This window comes from Mytilus edulis, chromosome 2 (assembly GCF_963676685.1).
Source record: "Mytilus edulis chromosome 2, xbMytEdul2.2, whole genome shotgun sequence".
Classification (NCBI taxonomy): domain Eukaryota; kingdom Metazoa; phylum Mollusca; class Bivalvia; order Mytilida; family Mytilidae; genus Mytilus; species Mytilus edulis.
The window spans coordinates 53003793-53025117 of NC_092345.1; the positions used below are offsets into that span (position 1 = coordinate 53003793).

The 21325-nt window shown below is 32.7% G+C and overlaps 2 protein-coding genes across 2 annotated transcripts in view; both read left to right on the plus strand.

Annotated features, from left to right (window-relative positions):
• LOC139510234 (eIF5-mimic protein 2-like) overlaps positions 1 to 21325 on the plus strand; it is a 39599-nt gene that overhangs the window by 394 nt on the left and 17880 nt on the right. Inside the window, exons 2-5 of the mRNA XM_071296715.1 lie at positions 5136 to 5203; positions 8704 to 8786; positions 9027 to 9120; positions 10868 to 10977. Coding sequence (XP_071152816.1) covers positions 5143 to 5203; positions 8704 to 8786; positions 9027 to 9120; positions 10868 to 10977 — 348 coding nt within the window. The 5' untranslated portion in view covers positions 5136 to 5142. The remainder of the gene's footprint in view (positions 1 to 5135; positions 5204 to 8703; positions 8787 to 9026; positions 9121 to 10867; positions 10978 to 21325) is intronic.
• LOC139510911 (uncharacterized) lies at positions 518 to 1934 on the plus strand. Its single transcript, XM_071297460.1, has 3 exons — positions 518 to 542; positions 890 to 1548; positions 1914 to 1934. Exons 1-3 carry the CDS (start codon positions 518 to 520, stop codon positions 1932 to 1934), a joined length of 705 nt encoding a protein of 234 aa, XP_071153561.1.

Below are 21325 nucleotides of genomic sequence, written 5' to 3' on the forward strand. Positions count from 1 at the left end.
TTACGGTATATAATGAAATGTCAGTCAAGTTATTTTCAACACAATTTGTCAATTGGAGCATCCCAAAAAAATAGCTGAACTGCACAAGTTACAAAAATCGACGAATTCTTGTATTTATTCACATTGTACATATTTCATCAAAAACTGTGGAAGCCTTTAAAATTAGTATAGACCGTCATTGGGAGTCAGTCATGTATCAGTTAAGAAATTGATGAGGACACAAATAGTTTTCTATATAACTTTTTAATTGTGTGAAATATTGCACCAAATCATGCAGGATTGATGATTGTATCAGTTTTGAAAGTGTACCAAAATATGGTGGGCTAAAAAGGATAGGATCCTTCCATATGAGCCCCACAACGATCTTACAGGTATCTTACAGGTACAGGTTGGGAACAAACCCTCTATATGGTGATTATACCTGTATAGAGGGATAATCCTTCTATAGAGGGGTAAAATTATCTCTCTATAGAGGGGTATTTTTGTTTAGACTGGATTTAAATCAAAATAAGGCAGAATGGCATTCTCTACTTATGATGGCAGTAACCTGGAACAGTTGATGTATCAATTGATGTACTTAATTTAATATGCACATGCCCAGTTTGATGCTTATCTGACTAAATATAAAATCTATTGTTCACCATGATTGAAAGCTGTGATGATCAGGTAAATTTTACTCACTGAACAGAATTTCTATTGTTAGATTTAACATGAAATTTAAAGGTCAATTATTCCTTCTGTTGTTGATCAAAAGCAAAAGCCGCTGTTAATGACACTTTTATTTTTGATTATTACTCAAAAAACGTTAAACGAAAACCTTTTTCAATAACTGCAAGAGATTTCCTTGCTCAAAATAATTTTTCTACAGAATGTATTTATAATTATTCAGAATGTCCATGTCCACCATGGCATATTGAAAAATCACTGGTTAAAACGCAACTTCATGATAAAATAAGTAAAAAGGATCTACCACATTTGATTAAAAGTGAAGCCGAAATATTAATTGACTCAGAATATTCAAAACATTTGCAAGTATTTACAGATGGATCTAAAGACCCACATGGTAATACAAGTTGTGCATATGTTGTTCCAGAACTTAAAATTAAAAAAGGTTTTAAATTACCAAACTACATTTCTATTTTTATGTCAGAATTAATGGCAATATTTGTAAGTCTTTTATGGCTAGAAGATTTTAGACCTATTAAAACTGTAATTTTTGTAGATTCTCTGTCAGCTCTTCAAGCCATCAGAGCTCCTATTTTTAAAGTAAAGAATCAAATTTTATACGATATTCATTTAATTTTGAATTCACTTAAAAAGGGGGGATCAGAAATTATATTTGAATGGATACCAAGTCATGTTGGAGTAATGGGCAACGAAAGTGCAGATTTACAAGCAAAAAACGCACTTAATTTAGACAACTGTATAGATATTATACCTCTCTTTAAAGAAGATATAAAAACTGTCTGTAAAAATTTTCTGAAAAATTCATGGCAACAAGATTGGGAGACAAACAAAGATAGGTCATTATTTAAAATTATTGATAAAGTAAATTTTCAAATTATTATTCCAAAATTAACAAGAGAGAAAGAAGTACTACTCTTCAAATTAAGAACAGGATATATTGGGCTAAATAAGCACCTGAATAAAATTGGAGTAGTAACCTCTAATCTATGTATAAACTGTAACCAGATCGAAAGTGTAGAGCATTATATGTTAAATTGTAAATTATTCAATTTAGAAAGAAAAATTTTATTTGAAAAACTAAAAAAATCAAACGTTACTGATTTTTCACTTAAAAACCTACTAAAAGGTTATAATTTTGCACCCATTTATGAATATGTGTTGAGTACCAAAAGACTACATTATGTCAACAATACGTAACAATTTTTTTATTTTTTTTATTTTTTTAGATTTTATTAGGTTTTATCTGAACTAAAATCAAATGCTGTATTTTGTTTTACCTTTTACATATAATTCAAATAAAAAAAAAATAGGGGTCTACCTATATTAGGGAGAATTTATTTTCTGCCCCAGGATAAAAATTGTTAAATTTGTTAATGAATACTTTTAATAGTTAAAGACTTTTTATCATGCTATATTCATCTACATCAAAACACCAGAATAGCTACCTTCCCTATATATCTTCAAACTTTCAACTAGACCCCGATTAAGAATTCACTACTTACGTAGCACTACATAGTTAATTTTCATTTCATTCATTTTCATATTTAAGCTGCTCAATTTATTACACCTTTTTTCATTATAATTCACGATAAGTCATCGACACAACATATAGACATGTAGATTAGAGGTGCCAACAAGTGGTCACCCCCTGGCATGGTAGTCGTGATATACAGGGTATGAAATTATGTAAAATATTTAACCAGATTGTCGTGTATGTAGCTTGTTTAACAATGGCGTCAGCACAAGTACATCGCATGTACTTACTGGAAAAACAAGCAAGTACAATTCAAACTGGAATCCTTGAGCATCCTAGTATATTAATATAGAAGCATATAAAGTCCAGTATTTTATTATAGAAATAAGCTAACATATTTTTCTTTTTATATATATATATATACATGTATATATACAATTTGGCATTTTTGGGGGGGTATATCATGAAACAGTTTTTTGCATTTCGGGGTCTGGACAGTGGCGTGTCCTCTGCCTGACTGATCATCAGACAGAGAACAGGTCAATGTCTGGTTCCAGTTTGCAACTAACCTACACTACCATGGTTAGTACCTCCGTGAGATAGTGCGTATACACGATTCTCACGGGACCACTGGCTGGGGCAACTGATTGAAACTTAAGTCGAATATTTCAAAAGCAAGTTAGTAACATCTGTTTAAAAAAAAAAAGAAAAAAAAAATGAGCGACACACTTTAGGTCCTTTTAAAACTCACAACAAAAGAAAAAAAAAAAAAAAAAAACCAAACAAACATTAAGTACATTCTTTTTTTTGTTTTGTCAAAAAACAACATTAGGAACATGTAGGGCGCAATTTCCAGTAGGAAAGCCGTCCTTAAAACCCCCAAAGAAGAAGATGTTGTTGATCAGGTGTTCAGATAGGTATACAATAGATTGCAAGTTTGTCACTTTAGCAGAAAACTGGTTATCCCAATTTTTAGTAAAGTGTATATGTTGATGCATATAATGCTAGAGAATAAAGCCAATATAACTAGAAAATGCCATTCTGCCCTAATTTGCGTTTAATCCAGTGCCAACAAAAATACCCCTCTGTAGAGGGATAATTTTATCCCTTAAAGAAGGATTATCCCTCTATACAGGTATAATCACCATACAAGGGGTTTGTTCCCAACCTGTTGTACATAAGGATTGAAGGAATACCCCTGTCCAGTTTGTCCTTTAACTTACATTTATCTTTTTTTATGCCCCACCTACGATAGTAGAGGGGCATTATGTTTTCTGGTCTGTGCCTCCGTTCGTCCGTCCGGTTAAAGTTTTTGGTCGAGGTAGTTTTTGATGAAGCTGAAGTCCAATCAACTTGAAACTTAATACACATGTTCCCCATGATATGATCTTTTTAATTTTAATGCCAAATTATAGTTTTGACCCCAATTTCATGGTCCACTGAACATAGAAAATGATAGTGCAAAGTTCAGGTTAAAGTTTTTGGTCAAGGTAGTTTTTGATGAAGTTAAAGTTACATCAACTTGAAACTTAGTACACATGTTCCCTATGATATGATCTTTCTAATTTTAATTCCAAATTAAAGTTTTGACCCCAATTTCACGGTCCACTGAACATAGAAAATGATAGTGGGAGTGGGGCATCCGTGTACTATGGACACATTCTTGTTTTCTATTAGTAACATAACAGCCATTTTGACTCTTGTAAAATGGAGAATAAACAAGAGAGGTGATAAGAATTCGACGTTTCATAACTATGAATGCATTCTGGTTTATATTTTCAAAAGCGTAAACCTAAACGTTTTTAAAAGCGTTCTAAACAATTGAAATTCTACCAATGACGTAACCTTATTTTCATTTTGGTGTATGAACAATGAGATTACCCATATAGTCCTTCAGATTCTGAAAAGGTGAATTCTGTTTGATATTTTTTTTTGTACAGTTGTCAGTATTTATTCCAGTCTGATTTTTATATCACAAGTGCAAGTTTTGTCGGCATATATATAACATTAATAATGATAATTGAGGTGTTCTTCATTATGGTTGTTTCCAAAGTCCACACTCATTGGGGTCTACCTGGGTAGGTCCACCTCAGATTTAGTTTGTGGAGGTTACTCTAGTTTTAATCAAACCCTCGATTTTTTACCATTTGAAACTAACAGAGTGAACTCAGAAACAAGACTGAGTTGTGGCAGGTATGAGTATAGTCCAACAGATTTTATAACTATCTATATGAATTGATATTGGCCTAGGCCAACTGCCAAGCGGAACTATCTCACTATGTCAGAGGGAACGACAGCAGAGTCTGCGGAAAGTGGTGGTCCTCGGGATTTGATCACCAAAATTTTACATAGGACCAACACAATTTGAGTATTTTTCAATAGAATTAATAGTGAGGACCAGCAGATTTTCTTCCAGTACCACCAGGTTAAAAAAGATTTCGTGAAAGCAGCAAAAGAGTTAAACCACCTGCATTAAATCATAAATCTGCCATGTTCACATGACAAATCTTCTCTCAATTATTGTGATTACAAAGAGGAGTTTACCTTGATTAGCAGATTATTCTTTTAAGACAACAAAAAGGAACAAAACGACCTTAACCATGTTAACCACCGTTAACCTTATTAATTTTCCCAGTTAGGCCAAATAAAAATCTCCCATATAGACTCAATGTATAAAAAAAACATAAAATAAAAAAAATCCCTACCTACCTACCTTAACTTTTTTTCAGATGTAACTGGAACCACACATACTTTTTTATTTGGCCTTATCATTGATATATATCGCAATTTTACTAAATGGTGCCTTAAGTAAATGTGAAAGCAAGACACCTCACTGGAAAGTGGCCCAACACAGATTTTTAAAACCCAAGGGCCAAACAGGTACTTAAGTGTTTCCAAAAATAATGAATTTTGTAAAATGTGTAGACCAACATGTATTCAAACATTATTTTATTCTGTAATATTTTCATTTTAGAATTTTTATGAGTCAGAAGGCAGAAAAACCGTCATTATCAGGCACGCGTCTGAAGACCAGGAAAAGGGGTAAGCCTTTATATAAAATAGCTTCAATAAATCTTGATAATTCTGTACTCTTTTATTTGCATGCCCCCACCGTAGCGTAGGGGGCAATAAGTTTAATTCTTGTCCGTCCGTCCTTGCAACTGCTTATGCTTTTTATTGTGCTGCATTGCATTTTCGCAGCATGGCAAAATTAAATCAAATATAATGAATAGTTTTAGCAGGCCTAGGATGCACATGCTTTTCATGAAGTACTCTCATCTTAGTTTATATTTGACAAAAAATAGCCAATCCAGAAGGGGTAATTTAATGAAAAGCATTTAATTTATCCTGTTACAGTCGATTCCACTTAATTGCATACCGGATAATTGCATAATTCGGTTAATTGCATACTTTTCTCCTGCACCAAACCATTCCTTATAGATCTAGTGTTAAATTATCCGGTTAATTGCATGGGCTAAAAGTGACATTTCGGTTTATTGCATAGGAAAAATTTTTAATCTAGATATGGTATATTAAATTTTGACACCTGTACTCAATAAAAATGACCGGAAACGGAAAGGTAGGTATATTTTTTCAGTACATGTATTTTTTTTAAACCTTATCGTAATTGTTCTCATATTTAATTGCATACTTTCTATCCGTGCATGTTTACATATTTTGTCTCTGTGTTGTTGAAATAAAGATTTAAAAAGTTTTTGTGTCGTTCTATCATTTAAATGACGCCATGTTGATTTATTTTTGTGTACAGGTAAACTGGTTTCCCTTGTTCTATTTTAAGCCTCGAGGTCATAAAGATGTCAAATGTTAAATTGTTGTTAAAACTTTGTCATTAAAAAATACAAGGGGTTAATTATGAATTGCAATTCCAAAAATAAGATTAAAGTGTAAAACAAACAACAATAAACCATAATTAAATGACAAACATCGTCCGATTGTGAACACTTTTAATCAAGCGTGGGGTTCAGCTTGGGGAATTTATTTTCATGTTAATCATGATCGGTGATTAATGAATGATCAAAGTCTATAAAGAATTTTAATTAATTTTAATTAAAATGCCACTGTTCTGTTTAGAGTGAATACTTTTCAATGAGCTTGGGCTACTCAAATCTGGTAATAAATACCAGATTCAAGTTCAAACTTCTTCATTCACAATGTCTAAGCGTAAACGTAACGATCTAACTTTAGCTGACAAGTATGAGGTTATTAAACTTCTTGACCAGAAATTTTCTCAAACAGAAATTTCAAAGAAACTGGGATGTTCCCAATCCCAGATCTCACGTATATCTTCCAAAAAAGAATTAATACGAGACCAGTACCACTCAAACACAAACCCAGAGAGAAAACGCCAGAGGAGTGGCAAATCTATTGATGTTGAAGCAGCACTTACAACTTGGTTCAACAACGCAAGGTCAAGAGACATCCCACTCAGTGGTCCAATACTTGAAGGAAAAGCAAAAGACCTTGCTGTTGAATAAGGCAATGATGACTTCAAACCAACATCAGGCTGGCTATCACGTTGGAAGAACCGCAATATGATAGTTCATAAAAAGTTGCATGGTGAAAAGAAGGACTCTGATGTCAAAGCTGCAGAAAACTACATTGAGCACGTCCTACCAAACCTTCTTGAACAGTACGACCCAAATGATGTCTACAATGCAGACGAGACAGGGTTGTACTACAGGGCACTACCTGAAAACACTCTTTCCAGAAAAGATGACGATGTTGCTGGTGGTAAAAAATTAAAAGATAGAATTACCATCATGGTTGCTTGCAACATGACCGGTACTGATAAGCGTCAGCTTCTCATTATTGGTAAAAGTAAAGATCCAAGGTGCTTCAGGGGTAAAAAGAGCCTACCCGTTATTTACAAAAATAACAAGAACTCCTGGATGACATCAGAGATATTTAAAGAGTGGATAAAAGACTTGAACAAAGATATGCGCCGTCAGAACAGAAAGATATTAATGCTTGTAGACAATTGTAGTGCCCACCCAAAAGATGCCGCTGATAGACTTGAACATGTTGTTCTTGAGTTTCAACCACCAAATACCACTGCAATAATTCAGCCATGTGACCAAGGTATAATCCGTAATTTTAAAGGACATTACCGAAGTCAGTTGGTACAGAAAACATTGACTGAGATAGATACCACAACTGCTACTGCTGTCGAAATAGCCAAGAAAGTCACACTACTCGACGCCGTGCATATGGCAACAAATGCATGGAAGAAAGTAAAACCAACTACAATTGTGAACTGCTTCCGAAAGGCTGGCTTCAAAATCACTCATGAAGATGAACTTATCCCAGAGGTAAACGATATTGAAAATCCACCAAACATGACAGAAGAAGAGTTCATCGAGTACGTCGATCACGATAACAACACTGAATGCTTTGGAGAACTAACCGACGCTGACATCGCCGCATCTATTCTGCAAGACGAACCTATGAGAAATTCCGACCCAATAGATGATACCGATAGCGAAGACGAACCAGAAGAAAACATCATTCCCGTGAATTTCTCCCAGGCTAACACACATCTAGCTGGTTTACGCCGTGCTATGGAGGAACACCAATGTACTGACTTCTCAACATATTACAAGATGGAAGCCGAAATTCTAAAGATGTTTGCACAGTCAAGACGGCAATGTAAGATTACCGAGTTTGTAAACTGGATACCATAGTGACATTTATTTTGTAACTCTGTAGAGACTAGTGCTGTGACAATTATGTGTGCTTTTATGAAAATTAAACTGTGCTATTGTATGACATAAAATATTTTATATGTTGAAATGTTATTCTCTATTCTTATTTCATCTGTATGAATGATTAAAAGTACAATTAACTTATTATTCTTATTTTAATTTATTTATCCCTGAAGGAGCCCCTTTCAAACTTCACACAAGAAAACGTAACAAGGTCACTGATCCAGATACACAAAAATCGATTCTCCAGTACAACAGCACTTTAAATTAACATGGATACACTTGTTTAATAACTTCCTTGGATATTGGTAATTGTCTTCTTAAAAAATCAAGGCTGGTGATATATTTAACATACGATCACATATATCAAACAATTATACTTGATCTATTTATAGATCTTTAACTAACAACACAACACATGGTTCTATTTTTATTTCATCGGTAAAGAAAATTACACAAACAAACATCAATATTGTATACATTCTTTATTGAAATACATATATATAAAACAAGATCATATAACATCATAATACAAATTATAATGAACAGTTTGTGGGAAATGTCTGGATTCAAGTTTTATTCTCGTATTTTTCTTTACTTCCGGTCTGACGTCAGTCCTAAATCATGAATTCGGTTATAAGCATACTCCGCTTAATTGCATAAATTTGTCTGACAAATAGGCTATGCAAATAACCGGAATGCACTGTATCATCTCATTAGAAAATGTCTGGTACAGTTCCTAGGTTTGAAGAGCTTAAAATAGATTCTCTATCTATATTTTATACAAACACTTAAATAATTTTCAATGCTTTTTTCCAGATGAAAAGGAGAAATACGATCCTTCATTATTCCGAGATGCAATTATCGCTGGTCTTAATGAAACTGATGGTGATTTAGACCTGGTATGTTTATGAAAATTTTCAAAATACATCTTGAAATATATATCATACATTATAATCTTTCAAACAAAATGGAGAAGTCAACAAATTGTTTTATATATTTTCTACAAACAAACAAAAATTTACAAGCTTATCCCAAAATGATTAATTTCACTGTCTTACATGTCTTAAAACAGAAATATATTTTTATTAAAAAAAAAGTATGATTAATGATCAATGAGTTTAAATTTCTAACAATTTCAGGTATCAAAATACTTAGACACGGCAGGGGCAAAACTTGATTACAGACGTTATGCAGACGTACTCTTTGACATACTCGTAGCTGGAGGACAACTTGGTAAGGACTTGAAATATTTAGACAAATTTTGTCCTATTCAAAGAAAATTGTTGCAATCTTATATATATCTATTAATGTAAACATTTTTATACTCCCGTCAAAATTTTGACAGGACATACATGTATTATGTTATACAAATGTCCGGTGACTGTCCGTCTGTCCGGCGTAAACATATCGCACCGTAACTTGAGAACGATTTATCCAAACTTCATGAAACTTATTATAGTTGTTTCTTATGATGGTCAAATGATCTGTATACTTTTTGGTGAAAATAAGATTAAAACTTTTTGAGTTACGGCACTTTGTAATTAAAACAGGGGGGTGTTTTTTTCACATGTCGCACCGTATATCAAAAATGATTTTTGATTATTGCTTAAAACTTTACACAATCCTTAGTTATATTAATCTTAAGATCTGTATACTTTTTGGTTTTGATTCAAATTTTATTTTAGTGATATTTAGTTTTTTTGAAGAAAAAAAAGAGGGGGGGGTTTCAAATGTCCCTCCATATCTCAAAAACAATATATGGTTATTGCTTAAAACTTTCTCAGAAACTTTTTATGATTATTGCATAAAACTTTCACACAAGACGACGGGCGTATCATGCGCTCATGGCGCAGCTGTTTATTAAAAATTGTTTTAAAGATAAAAATCATTGCACTTTTTAGTGCTTCCAGGTTTACGTTCATTGACCTCATCACCTTTCACCCTACCAGATTCACCTGTGATGTAGTACTTTGCAGTAATAAAATGTATTACAACATACTTTTGTTTCAGCATGCTTTCAATGATCTGACAACACTCCATTTTACTTTTTGTCAACTAATGAAATTTCAGCCTTAATTTCCATGTGTATCAATCCAACCGCACCAGAAAATAGAAAAGTGCATTTTTAGATCCTTGTAAGCAAAGCAGTAATGCTAAAATTTGACTTGGGCTCTATAATAATCAGATTGATTGTCATTAACCCATTTGTGCTTTTGATGGCGACACGCCCACTCTGATGTTGTGTATTCATAAGCCAACATGTGTGTATGTTGTAATTGTTAATATAAATAATATAAAAAGTTCTTTGAGCCTTGTTTTTGATAGAAATTTATTGCAATAATTTATTTTGATTTTATTGAACCATAAAACTAATTTTTGACTCTTCACATTTAATATAATCGGCTTCGCAGGTTATTCAATGTGAAGATAATGTATATTCAATAGTGATTAATATGATAACACAATGTTGACTGCTGTACCCCTATTTTTGACATTTTTAACTATTGTGTCTGTTTGTTTTGTTTAAGCATCGGTGACAATATAATGGAATGTGATAACGACTGTCATACAATTGAGAGGTTTAGCTAGCTATAAAACCAGGTTCAATCCACCATTTTCTACATTTGAAAATGCCTGTACCAAGTCAGGAATATGACAGTTTTTGTCCTTTCGATTTTGTTGCGTTTTGTTATTTGATTTTGCCATGTGATTATGGACTTTCCGAATTGATTTTCCTCTGAGTTCAGTATTTTTGTGATTTTACTTTTTATGGGTCAATAAATTCAAAATAGATAATAGCCATTCATTAAATGGTTTTAAACATCTCTGACAATAGTGTCAGAATACTAAAAGTAAATTCAATTGTTACAAACAAATTTACCTTCAAGAGATGCAAGGAAAACAAGTAAAACATATGTATATATATGAATAAAAACGATTTCTGTAAGTCTGTTAACTGTTAAGTAATTTCTATTTTTAGCACCAGGTGGATCTATTGTTGAAGATCCTGATCCTAACAAATTATCTAAGACTCATGTGTGTGTGTTTGGTACAGAAGAGTCTATCGATAAACTAAAAGCTTTTTATGACGTAAGTAAATCATTTGGAAAAAAAACTCAACATTTTTAAAAAGGAATAAGAATACAAGTTGATCTCACTATTTCTTTTAGATATTTGAAGAAACTTTTATTTTTTGTTAGCTGCTTCAGTGGTTTTGTCAGTGTTCCAGCTTAGTAGGTTGTTTTCACAGGGCTTTTTGCCCGCCCTTTCCCGACTGCCGCCTTATCCCCTTTTTAAGCCACCTTGTCCTTTTGCGCAAGTCCATTCCTTTATTGCTCACAACCTCAGTGTAGACTCGCCGGAGAAGGGGATGTATATTACAAATATAAGTTAAACAGTCTGAAAAGACATGGTTAAATGGATTTTAATCCTGAAAAACTCAATGTCACGGTGTAGAATTTTAACGGACTTCTCAGGTTTTTGTCGGGTTTCCCCACTAATCGGGTTCGGCAACAGACTTATCGCGTTTTGTTTTCAGACAGTGTGACACAAAATGAGCCAAATAAACGAAAAGAAGTCGTTAGTGTTTATGTTTATATGATCACGGAAGGCACGGATGATCTAACTTTGCAAAAATTGTCATTTTGCTTCGGTTCCACACTTGGCTTTTTCAAAAATCTCCACTCTAAACAGGACAACAGGCCGAACACAGCTACTAATGGTGTGTTTTCTGTTCAAATACACAATATATTAAAATGTGGACTTTTTGTGCTCCTTTATTTCATACAAAATACATATTAGAACCACTTGTGTGCATTCAAAACCTTAAAATATCGTATATTAAAGCTTTATCAAAATTGGTTGGCAGAGGACTAATCAGGTTTCCCTAAAATGGTGTGTTTTTTGGCACCGAACTGTTGAGGTTTATTTAGCACAGGACTTATTGTGTTTTTATTGTTTTACCAGGGTAAAACATGATGTTATCGTATTTTTTGTTTGTTTGGGAAATGAAAAATAAAAGATTTTATTAACCCCATGTATTTGACATCGTGTGCTAGAATATACAAGTCTGGAACTTCTCAAGAACAAGTGTTCTTCTGCAATCTTGATTTTTTTCTTTGAGAAAAAATGTTTTTCTTTCATTTTTTTTTTTATATATAAATAAGGCCGTTTGTTTTCTTGTTTGAATTGATTTACATTGTCATTTCGGGGCCTCTTATAGCTGACTATGCGTTATGGGCCTAGCTCATTGTTGAAGGCCGTACGGTGACATATAATTGGTAATTACTGTGTCATTTTGGTTTCTTGTGGAGAGTTGTCTTATTGACAAGACAAGACAATTTATTACAACTTAGGCACACGTATGGTGCTACAAGAGGATAACAATTATACATTAAAAATTACATACATACTTATACATTTACAAGAAAGTCACACAATAGATTAATAATTGATATCATACAATAAAACTGAAATATATTTGGTTGATTTGTTTGCAAAATTCTTAATTGTAACGTGGTTAGAAATTATTGTAACATGCTATGAATTATGAAAATATTTTTTCAATATGTCTTAGAAACATGCACACTTTTGTTAGCACTGGCACGTTACAGTGTGATAATAGACCAATAAATTTCAATTGGGAAGGATTTTTTATGTAATATGTAGGTATATACCTTTCTCTTAAAGACATAATTTGTTTATTGGAACATACAAAAAAATAATGATATTCGTCACCAATGGTATTTGAATCGCAGTGACAGCATATACGATTTTCTCTTGGTGTATTTTTCCACCGACCAACTTCTATAGGGATTTTGATGTTTGAACATCTAAATTTACTGTAGATGTATCGATCTGCCACTTTAAAATTGAGTAAATATGGCTCTAAACAAAACATTGTTTTGTGTGAAGCATAAAACCCACCTCTAGATGAGTTTGTCATATCAGCAGATAGGCTCTGTCCGAATTGGTCAACCAATCTCTGTTTTATTTCTTTTTTAATATCTGAACTTTTGATATCACCCTGGCAATCATACCACATCTTCTTTTTTATACTGTACCTACTAGTTCAAATAACTATCACGTCTTGAAAGGCATTCTTTGACGCCTTACATCGTCGGAGAAGGGCGTCAAAGTAAGCATTTAGAATAGCCTTCCCAGACGTCATAATTATTTGTACTAGAACCCTCCCTGCTATGAGGCCGAGATACTGATAGAATCCCACACATTTGCTTGTGGATTAATAAAGTATATCATTGTGTGATGTGTGATTAATGTATAAAGTAAGAAGAGTTGAACAACCATGCAGGCAGAGTATAAACATAGACTGACTGAGAAGATATGAGTTTCCAAATTCTTTTGCACATGAAAAGTCTGGTGCCAAAAACACAAAGAGTCCGATGCCACAAATTTTCCATATTAACTATCATTAAAGACCTTAATAGTGCATGAAACAGTTTTGAAAGGGAAAATGTCTAAATTTAATGAATAATAACCAAATTTTTACTTGGAGAAGAAAACAACAAGCTTGAAACACTTTAATTGGACATCTTTCCATGAAAAATGTTTGTTTTCAAGTTGGGGTACCACATTGGTGGAAACAATTTAAAATAAATCGTAGCTTCCCATGAATATATGACTAGATATTCAGCAAAATAAATAATTTCCCCATTCTGTGACATCAAGCTTATTTGGAAATATCAATTCTGCTTTATACAAATTGAAAGAAATAACCACTTATTCCAAATGTTGTCACCTGAAAACACGATAAATCCGTTGCTGAATCTGATTAGTGCGGAAACGCCGAAAAAAAAACCAGATAAGTCCGTTACCATTCTACACCGTGAATGTTGTTTATTAATTCCTTTATTATACACCCGTCAAAATTTTGATAGGAGGTTTATGGTATACAAATGTTGACTGTCCGGCGTAAACATATTGCACCGTAACTTATGCAAATTTCATGAAACTTAAAATAGTTATTTCTTATGATGGTCAAATGATCTGTAAACTTTTTGGTGAAAATAAGATTCAAACTTTTTGAGTTAAGGGACTTCGTAACTAAAACATGAGTGTGTATTTTCACATGCCGCGCCGTATCTTAAAAACAATTTATGATTATTGCTTAAAATTTTACACACTTCAGCTCTTAGTTATATTAATCTTAAGATCTGTATATTTTTTGGTTTTGATTCAAAATTTTGTTTTAGTGATATTGAGTTTTTTGCATAAAAAATGGGAGGGGGCTTTCACATGCTATTTATGATTATTGCATAATAATTCACACACAAGATGACACGCATATCATGCACTCATGACGCAGCTGTTTATTATTTCTGTCATAATCAGAAACAAGCTACATGTGTTCGGGCATTTCAAATATATATTATTGCCTTTATAAGAACATTATTAATAAGAATGTACCTGTAGTAAAAATACCCTGGTAGGCATTAAAATTTCTACTGAGCCCTTGGAAAAAAGTTTCGGGATCCAGGTTGTTCCTTGGAGAAAATTGTAGGTATTGTTCCTGACTGCATCGCAGATTCATGTGTAGTATTCTAACTGACATGCGTAATGCATTTCACTTATGAAATAAACATAATTCTACAAAACGCCACTGCACTCTGCATTGCAACTTAACCTTAGACCCACCAAGCATTAAAAATATCCTGGGAAAGACTGAGGTAGTAATCTATATCCTTGGTCCCTTTAATACTGTTACTCAATATAAGGTTTATTTTCATATAGCTTAAAAGTGACTAAACCCCCTCAAAACTCCTAGCTAAAACCCCTGCAGTTTACATAAGACAATGTTTGACATGTCTTTTTTGAAATATCAATCATTGATTTGTTCTCTTTTCATGATTGGCTCCCTGCCCTTTTGAAATCCTAGCTGGAACACTGTTTGTAGTAGAAGAATGTTATCGTTGATTGGACACAAGCTGAATCAAACCGAAGACTTCCAAAATGGCAGTCGTAATGCTTATTATGCTACTTCTAGATATACAAGCAAAATTTGATCAGCTTGTATTGAAACTAATGTGTATCTGTAGAATGTTGTAGTGAAACTTATGTGTATCTGTAGAATGATGTAGTGAAACTAATGTGTATCTGTAGAACGTTGGAGTGAAACTTATGTGTATCTGTAGAATGTTGTAGTGAAACTTATGTGTATCTGTAGAATGTTGGAGTGAAACTTATGTGTATCTGTAGAATGTTGTAGTGAAACTTATGTGTATCTGTAGAATGATGTAGTGAAACTAATGTGTATCTGTAGAATGTTGTAGTGAAACATGTGTATCTGTAGAATGTTGGAGTGAAACTTATGTGTATCTGTAGAATGATGTAGTGAAACTAATGTGTATCTGTAGAATGTAGTTGTGAAACTAATGTGTATCTGTAGAATGTTGGAGTGAAACTAATGTGTATCTGTAGAATGTTGTAGTGAAACTTATGTGTATCTGTAGAATGTTGTAATGAAACTAATGTGTATCTGTAGAACGTTGTAGTGAAACTAATGTGTATCTGTAGAATGATGGAGTGAAACTTATGTGTATCTGTAGAATGTTGTAGTGAAACTTATGTGTATCTGTAGAATGATGTAGTGAAACTAATGTGTATCTGTAGAATGATGTAGTGAAACTAATGTGTATCTGTAGAATGTTGTAGTGAAACATGTGTATCTGTAGAATGTTGGAGTGAAACTTATGTGTATCTGTAGAATGATGTAGTGAAACTAATGTGTATCTGTAGAATGTAGTTGTGAAACTAATGTGTATCTGTAGAATGTTGGAGTGAAACTAATGTGTATCTGTAGAATGTTGTAGTGAAACTTATGTGTATCTGTAGAATGTTGTAATGAAACTAATGTGTATCTGTAGAACGTTGTAGTGAAACTAATGTGTATCTGTAGAATGATGTAGTGAAACTTATGTGTATCTGTAGAATGTTGTAATGAAACTAATGTGTATCTGTAGAACGTTGTAGTGAAACTAATGTGTATCTGTAGAATGATGTAGTGAAACTAATGTGTATCTGTAGAATGTTGGAGTGAAACTAATGTGTATCTGTAGAATGTTGGAGTGAAACTTATGTGTATCTGTAGAATGTTGGAGTGAAACTTATGTGTATCTGTAGAATGTTGTAGTGAAACTTATGTGTATCTGTAGAATGTTGTAGTGAAACTAATGTGTATCTGTAGAACGTTGGAGTGAAACTTATGTGTATCTGTAGAATGTTGGAGTGAAACTTATGTGTATCTGTAGAATGATGTAGTGAAACTTATGTGTATCTGTAGAATGTTGGAGTGAAACTTATGTGTATCTGTAGAATGATGTAGTGAAACTAATGTGTATCTGTAGAATGTTGTAGTGAAACTTATGTGTATCTGTAGAATGTTGTAGTGAAACTTATGTGTATCTGTAGAATGTTGTAGTGAAACTTATGTGTATCTGTAGAATGTTGTAGTGAAACTAATGTGTATCTGTAGAATGTTGTTGTGAAACTAATGTGTATCTATAGAATGTTGTAGTGAAACTTATGTGTATCTGTAGAATGTTGTTGTGAAACTAATGTGTATCTGTAGAATGTTGTTGTGAAACTAATGTGTATCTGTAGAATGTTGTAGTGAAACTTGTGTGTATCTGTAGAATGTTGTTGTGAAACTAATGTGTATCTGTAGAATGTTGTTGTGAAACTAATGTGTATCTATAGAATGTTGTAGTGAAACTTATGTGTATCTGTAGAATGTTGTAGTGAAACTATTGTGTATCTGTAGAACATTGTAGTGAAACTTATGTGTATCTGTAGAATGTTGTAGTGAAACTTATGTGTATCTGTAGAATGTTGTAGTGAAACTAATGTGTATCTGTAGAATGTTGTTGTGAAACTAATGTGTATCTGTAAAATGTTGTTGTGAAACTAATGTGTATCTGTAGAATGTTGTTGTGAAACTAATGTGTATCTGTAGAATGTTGTAGTGAAACTTATGTGTATCTGTAGAATGTTGTAGTGAAACTAATGTGTATCTGTAGAATGTTGTAGTGAAACTAATGTGTATCTGTAGAATGTTGGAGTGAAACTTATGTGTATCTGTAGAATGTTGTAGTGAAACTTATGTGTATCTGTAGAATGTTGTAGTGAAACTAATGTGTATCTGTAGAATGTTGGAGTGAAACTTATGTGTAATCTGTAGAATGTTGTAGTGAAACTAATGTGTATCTGTAGAATGATGTAGTGAAACTAATGTGTATCTGTAGAATGTTGTTGTGAAACTAATGTGTATCTGTAGAATGTTGTAGTGAAACTTATGTGTATCTGTAGAATGATGTAGTGAAACTAATGTGTATCTGTAGAATGTAGTTGTGAAACTAATGTGTATCTGTAGAATGTTGGAGTGAAACTTATGTGTATCTGTAGAATGTTGTAGTGAAACTTATGTGTATCTGTAGAATGTTGTAGTGAAACTAATGTGTATCTGTAGAACGTTGTAGTGAAACTTATGTGTATCTGTAGAATGATGTAGTGAAACTAATGTGTATCTGTAGAATGTTGTAGTGAAACTAATGTGTATCTGTAGAATGTTGTTGTGAAACTAATGTGTATCTGTAGAATGTTGTAGTGAAACTAATGTGTATCTGTAGAACGTTGTAGTGAAACTTATGTGTATCTGTAGAACGTTGGAGTGAAACTTATGTGTATCTGTAGAATGTTGTAGTGAAACTAATGTGTATCTGTAGAATGTTGTAGTGAAACTATTGTGTATCTGTAGAACATTGTAGTGAAACTTATGTGTATCTGTAGAATGTTGTAGTGAAACTTATGTGTATCTGTAGAATGTTGGAGTGAAACTTATGTGTATCTGTAGAATGTTGTAGTGAAACTTATGTGTATCTGTAGAATGTTGTAGTGAAACTATTGTGTATCTGTAGAACATTGTAGTGAAACTTATGTGTATCTGTAGAATGTTGTAGTGAAACTTATGTGTATCTGTAGAATGTTGTAGTGAAACTAATGTGTATCTGTAGAATGTTGTTGTGAAACTAATGTGTATCTGTAAAATGTTGTTGTGAAACTAATGTGTATCTGTAGAATGTTGTTGTGAAACTAATGTGTATCTGTAGAATGTTGTAGTGAAACTTATGTGTATCTGTAGAATGTTGTAGTGAAACTAATGTGTATCTGTAGAATGTTGTAGTGAAACTAATGTGTATCTGTAGAATGTTGGAGTGAAACTTATGTGTATCTGTAGAATGTTGTAGTGAAACTTATGTGTATCTGTAGAATGTTGTAGTGAAACTAATGTGTATCTGTAGAATGTTGGAGTGAAACTTATGTGTAATCTGTAGAATGTTGTAGTGAAACTAATGTGTATCTGTAGAATGATGTAGTGAAACTAATGTGTATCTGTAGAATGTTGTTGTGAAACTAATGTGTATCTGTAGAATGTTGTAGTGAAACTTATGTGTATCTGTAGAATGATGTAGTGAAACTAATGTGTATCTGTAGAATGTAGTTGTGAAACTAATGTGTATCTGTAGAATGTTGGAGTGAAACTTATGTGTAATCTGTAGAATGTTGTAGTGAAACTAATGTGTATCTGTAGAATGTTGTTGTGAAACTAATGTGTATCTGTAAAATGTTGTTGTGAAACTAATGTGTATCTGTAGAATGTTGTTGTGAAACTAATGTGTATCTGTAGAATGTTGTAGTGAAACTTATGTGTATCTGTAGAATGTTGTAGTGAAACTAATGTGTATCTGTAGAATGTTGTAGTGAAACTAATGTGTATCTGTAGAATGTTGTAGTGAAACTAATGTGTATCTGTAGAACGTTGTAGTGAAACTAATGTGTATCTGTAGAATGTTGTAGTGAAACTAATGTGTATCTGTAGAATGTTGGAGTGAAACTTATGTGTATCTGTAGAATGTTGTAGTGAAACTTATGTGTATCTGTAGAATGTTGTAGTGAAACTAATGTGTATCTGTAGAATGTTGGAGTGAAACTTATGTGTAATCTGTAGAATGTTGTAGTGAAACTAATGTGTATCTGTAGAATGATGTAGTGAAACTAATGTGTATCTGTAGAATGTTGTTGTGAAACTAATGTGTATCTGTAGAATGTTGTAGTGAAACTTATGTGTATCTGTAGAATGATGTAGTGAAACTAATGTGTATCTGTAGAATGTAGTTGTGAAACTAATGTGTATCTGTAGAATGTTGGAGTGAAACTTATGTGTAATCTGTAGAATGTTGTAGTGAAACTAATGTGTATCTGTAGAATGATGTAGTGAAACTAATGTGTATCTGTAGAATGTTGTTGTGAAACTAATGTGTATCTGTAGAATGTTGTAGTGAAACTAATGTGTATCTGTAGAATGTTGTAGTGAAACTAATGTGTATCTGTAGAATGTTGTTGTGAAACTAATGTGTATCTGTAGAATGTTGTAGTGAAACTAATGTGTATCTGTAGAACGTTGTAGTGAAACTTATGTGTATCTGTAGAATGTTGGAGTGAAACTTATGTGTATCTGTAGAATGTTGTAGTGAAACTAATGTGTATCTGTAGAATGTTGGAGTGATACTTATGTGTATCTGTAGAATGTTGGAGTGAAACTTGTGTATCTGTAGAATGTTGTAGTGAAACTAATGTGTATCTGTAGAATGTTGGAGTGAAACTAATGTGTATCTGTAGAATGTTGTTGTGAAACTAATGTGTATCTGTAGAATGTTGTTGTGAAACTAATGTGTATCTGTAGAATGTTGTAGTGAAACTTATGTGTATCTGTAGAATGTTGTTGTGAAACTAATGTGTATCTGTAGAATGTTGTAGTGAAACTTATGTGTATCTGTAGAATGTTGTAGTGAAACTAATGTGTATCTGTAGAATGTTGTAGTGAAACTAATGTGTATCTGTAGAATGTTGTAGTGAAACTTATGTGTATCTGTAGAATGTTGGAGTGAAACTTATATGTATCTGTAGAATGTTGTAGTGAAACTAATGTGTATCTGTAGAACGTTGTAGTGAAACTAATGTGTATCTGTAGAATGTTGTAGTGAAACTTATGTGTATCTGTAGAATGTTGTAGTGAAACTTATGTGTATCTGTAGAATGTTGGAGTGAAACTTATGTGTATCTGTAGAATGTTGTAGTGAAACTTATGTGTATCTGTAGAATGTTGTAGTGAAACTAATGTGGATCTGTAGAATGTTGGAGTGAAACTTATGTGTATTTGTAGAATGTTGTAGTGAAACTTATGTGTATCTGTAGAATGTTGTTGTGAAACTTATGTGTATCTGTAGAATGTTGTTGTGAAACTAATGTGTATCTGTAGAATGTTGGAGTGAAACTTATGTGTATCTGTAGAATGATGGAGTGAAACTTATGTGTATCTGTAGAATGTTGTAGTGAAACTAATGTGTATCTGTAGAATGTTGGAGTGAAACTTATGTGTATCTGTAGAATGTTGGAGTGAAACTAATGTGTATCTGTAGAACGTTGTAGTGAAACTAATGTGTATCTGTAGAACGTTGTAGTGAAACTTATGTGTATCTGTAGAATGTTGTAGTGAAACTTATGTGTATCTGTAGAATGTTGTAGTGAAACTTATGTGTATCTGTAGAATGTTGTAGTGAAACTTATGTGTATCTGTAGAATGTTGTAGTGAAACTTGTGTGTATCTGTAGAATGTTGTTGTGAAACTAATGTGTATCTGTAGAATGTTGGAGTGAAACTTATGTGTATCTGTAGAATGATGGAGTGAAACTTATGTGTATCTGTAGAATGTTGTAGTGAAACTTATGTGTATCTGTAGAATGATGTAGTGAAGCTAATGTGTATCTGTAGAATGTTGTTGTGAAACTAATGTGTATCTGTAGAATGTTGGAGTGAAACTTATGTGTATCTGTAGAATGATGGAGTGAAACTTATGTGTATCTGTAGAATGTTGTAGTGAAACTTATGTGTATCTGTAGAATGTTGGAGTGAAACTTATGTGTATCTGTAGAATGTTGTAGTGAAACTTATGTGTATCTGTAGAATGTTGTAGTGAAACTAATGTGTATCTGTAGAATGTTGGAGTGAAACTTATGTGTAATCTGTAGAATGTTGTAGTGAAACTAATGTGTATCTGTAGAATGATGTAGTGAAACTAATGTGTATCTGTAGAATGTTGTTGTGAAACTAATGTGTATCTGTAGAATGTTGTAGTGAAACTTATGTGTATCTGTAGAATGATGTAGTGAAACTAATGTGTATCTGTAGAATGTAGTTGTGAAACTAATGTGTATCTGTAGAATGTTGGAGTGAAACTTATGTGTAATCTGTAGAATGTTGTAGTGAAACTAATGTGTATCTGTAGAATGATGTAGTGAAACTAATGTGTATCTGTAGAATGTTGTTGTGAAACTAATGTGTATCTGTAGAATGTTGTAGTGAA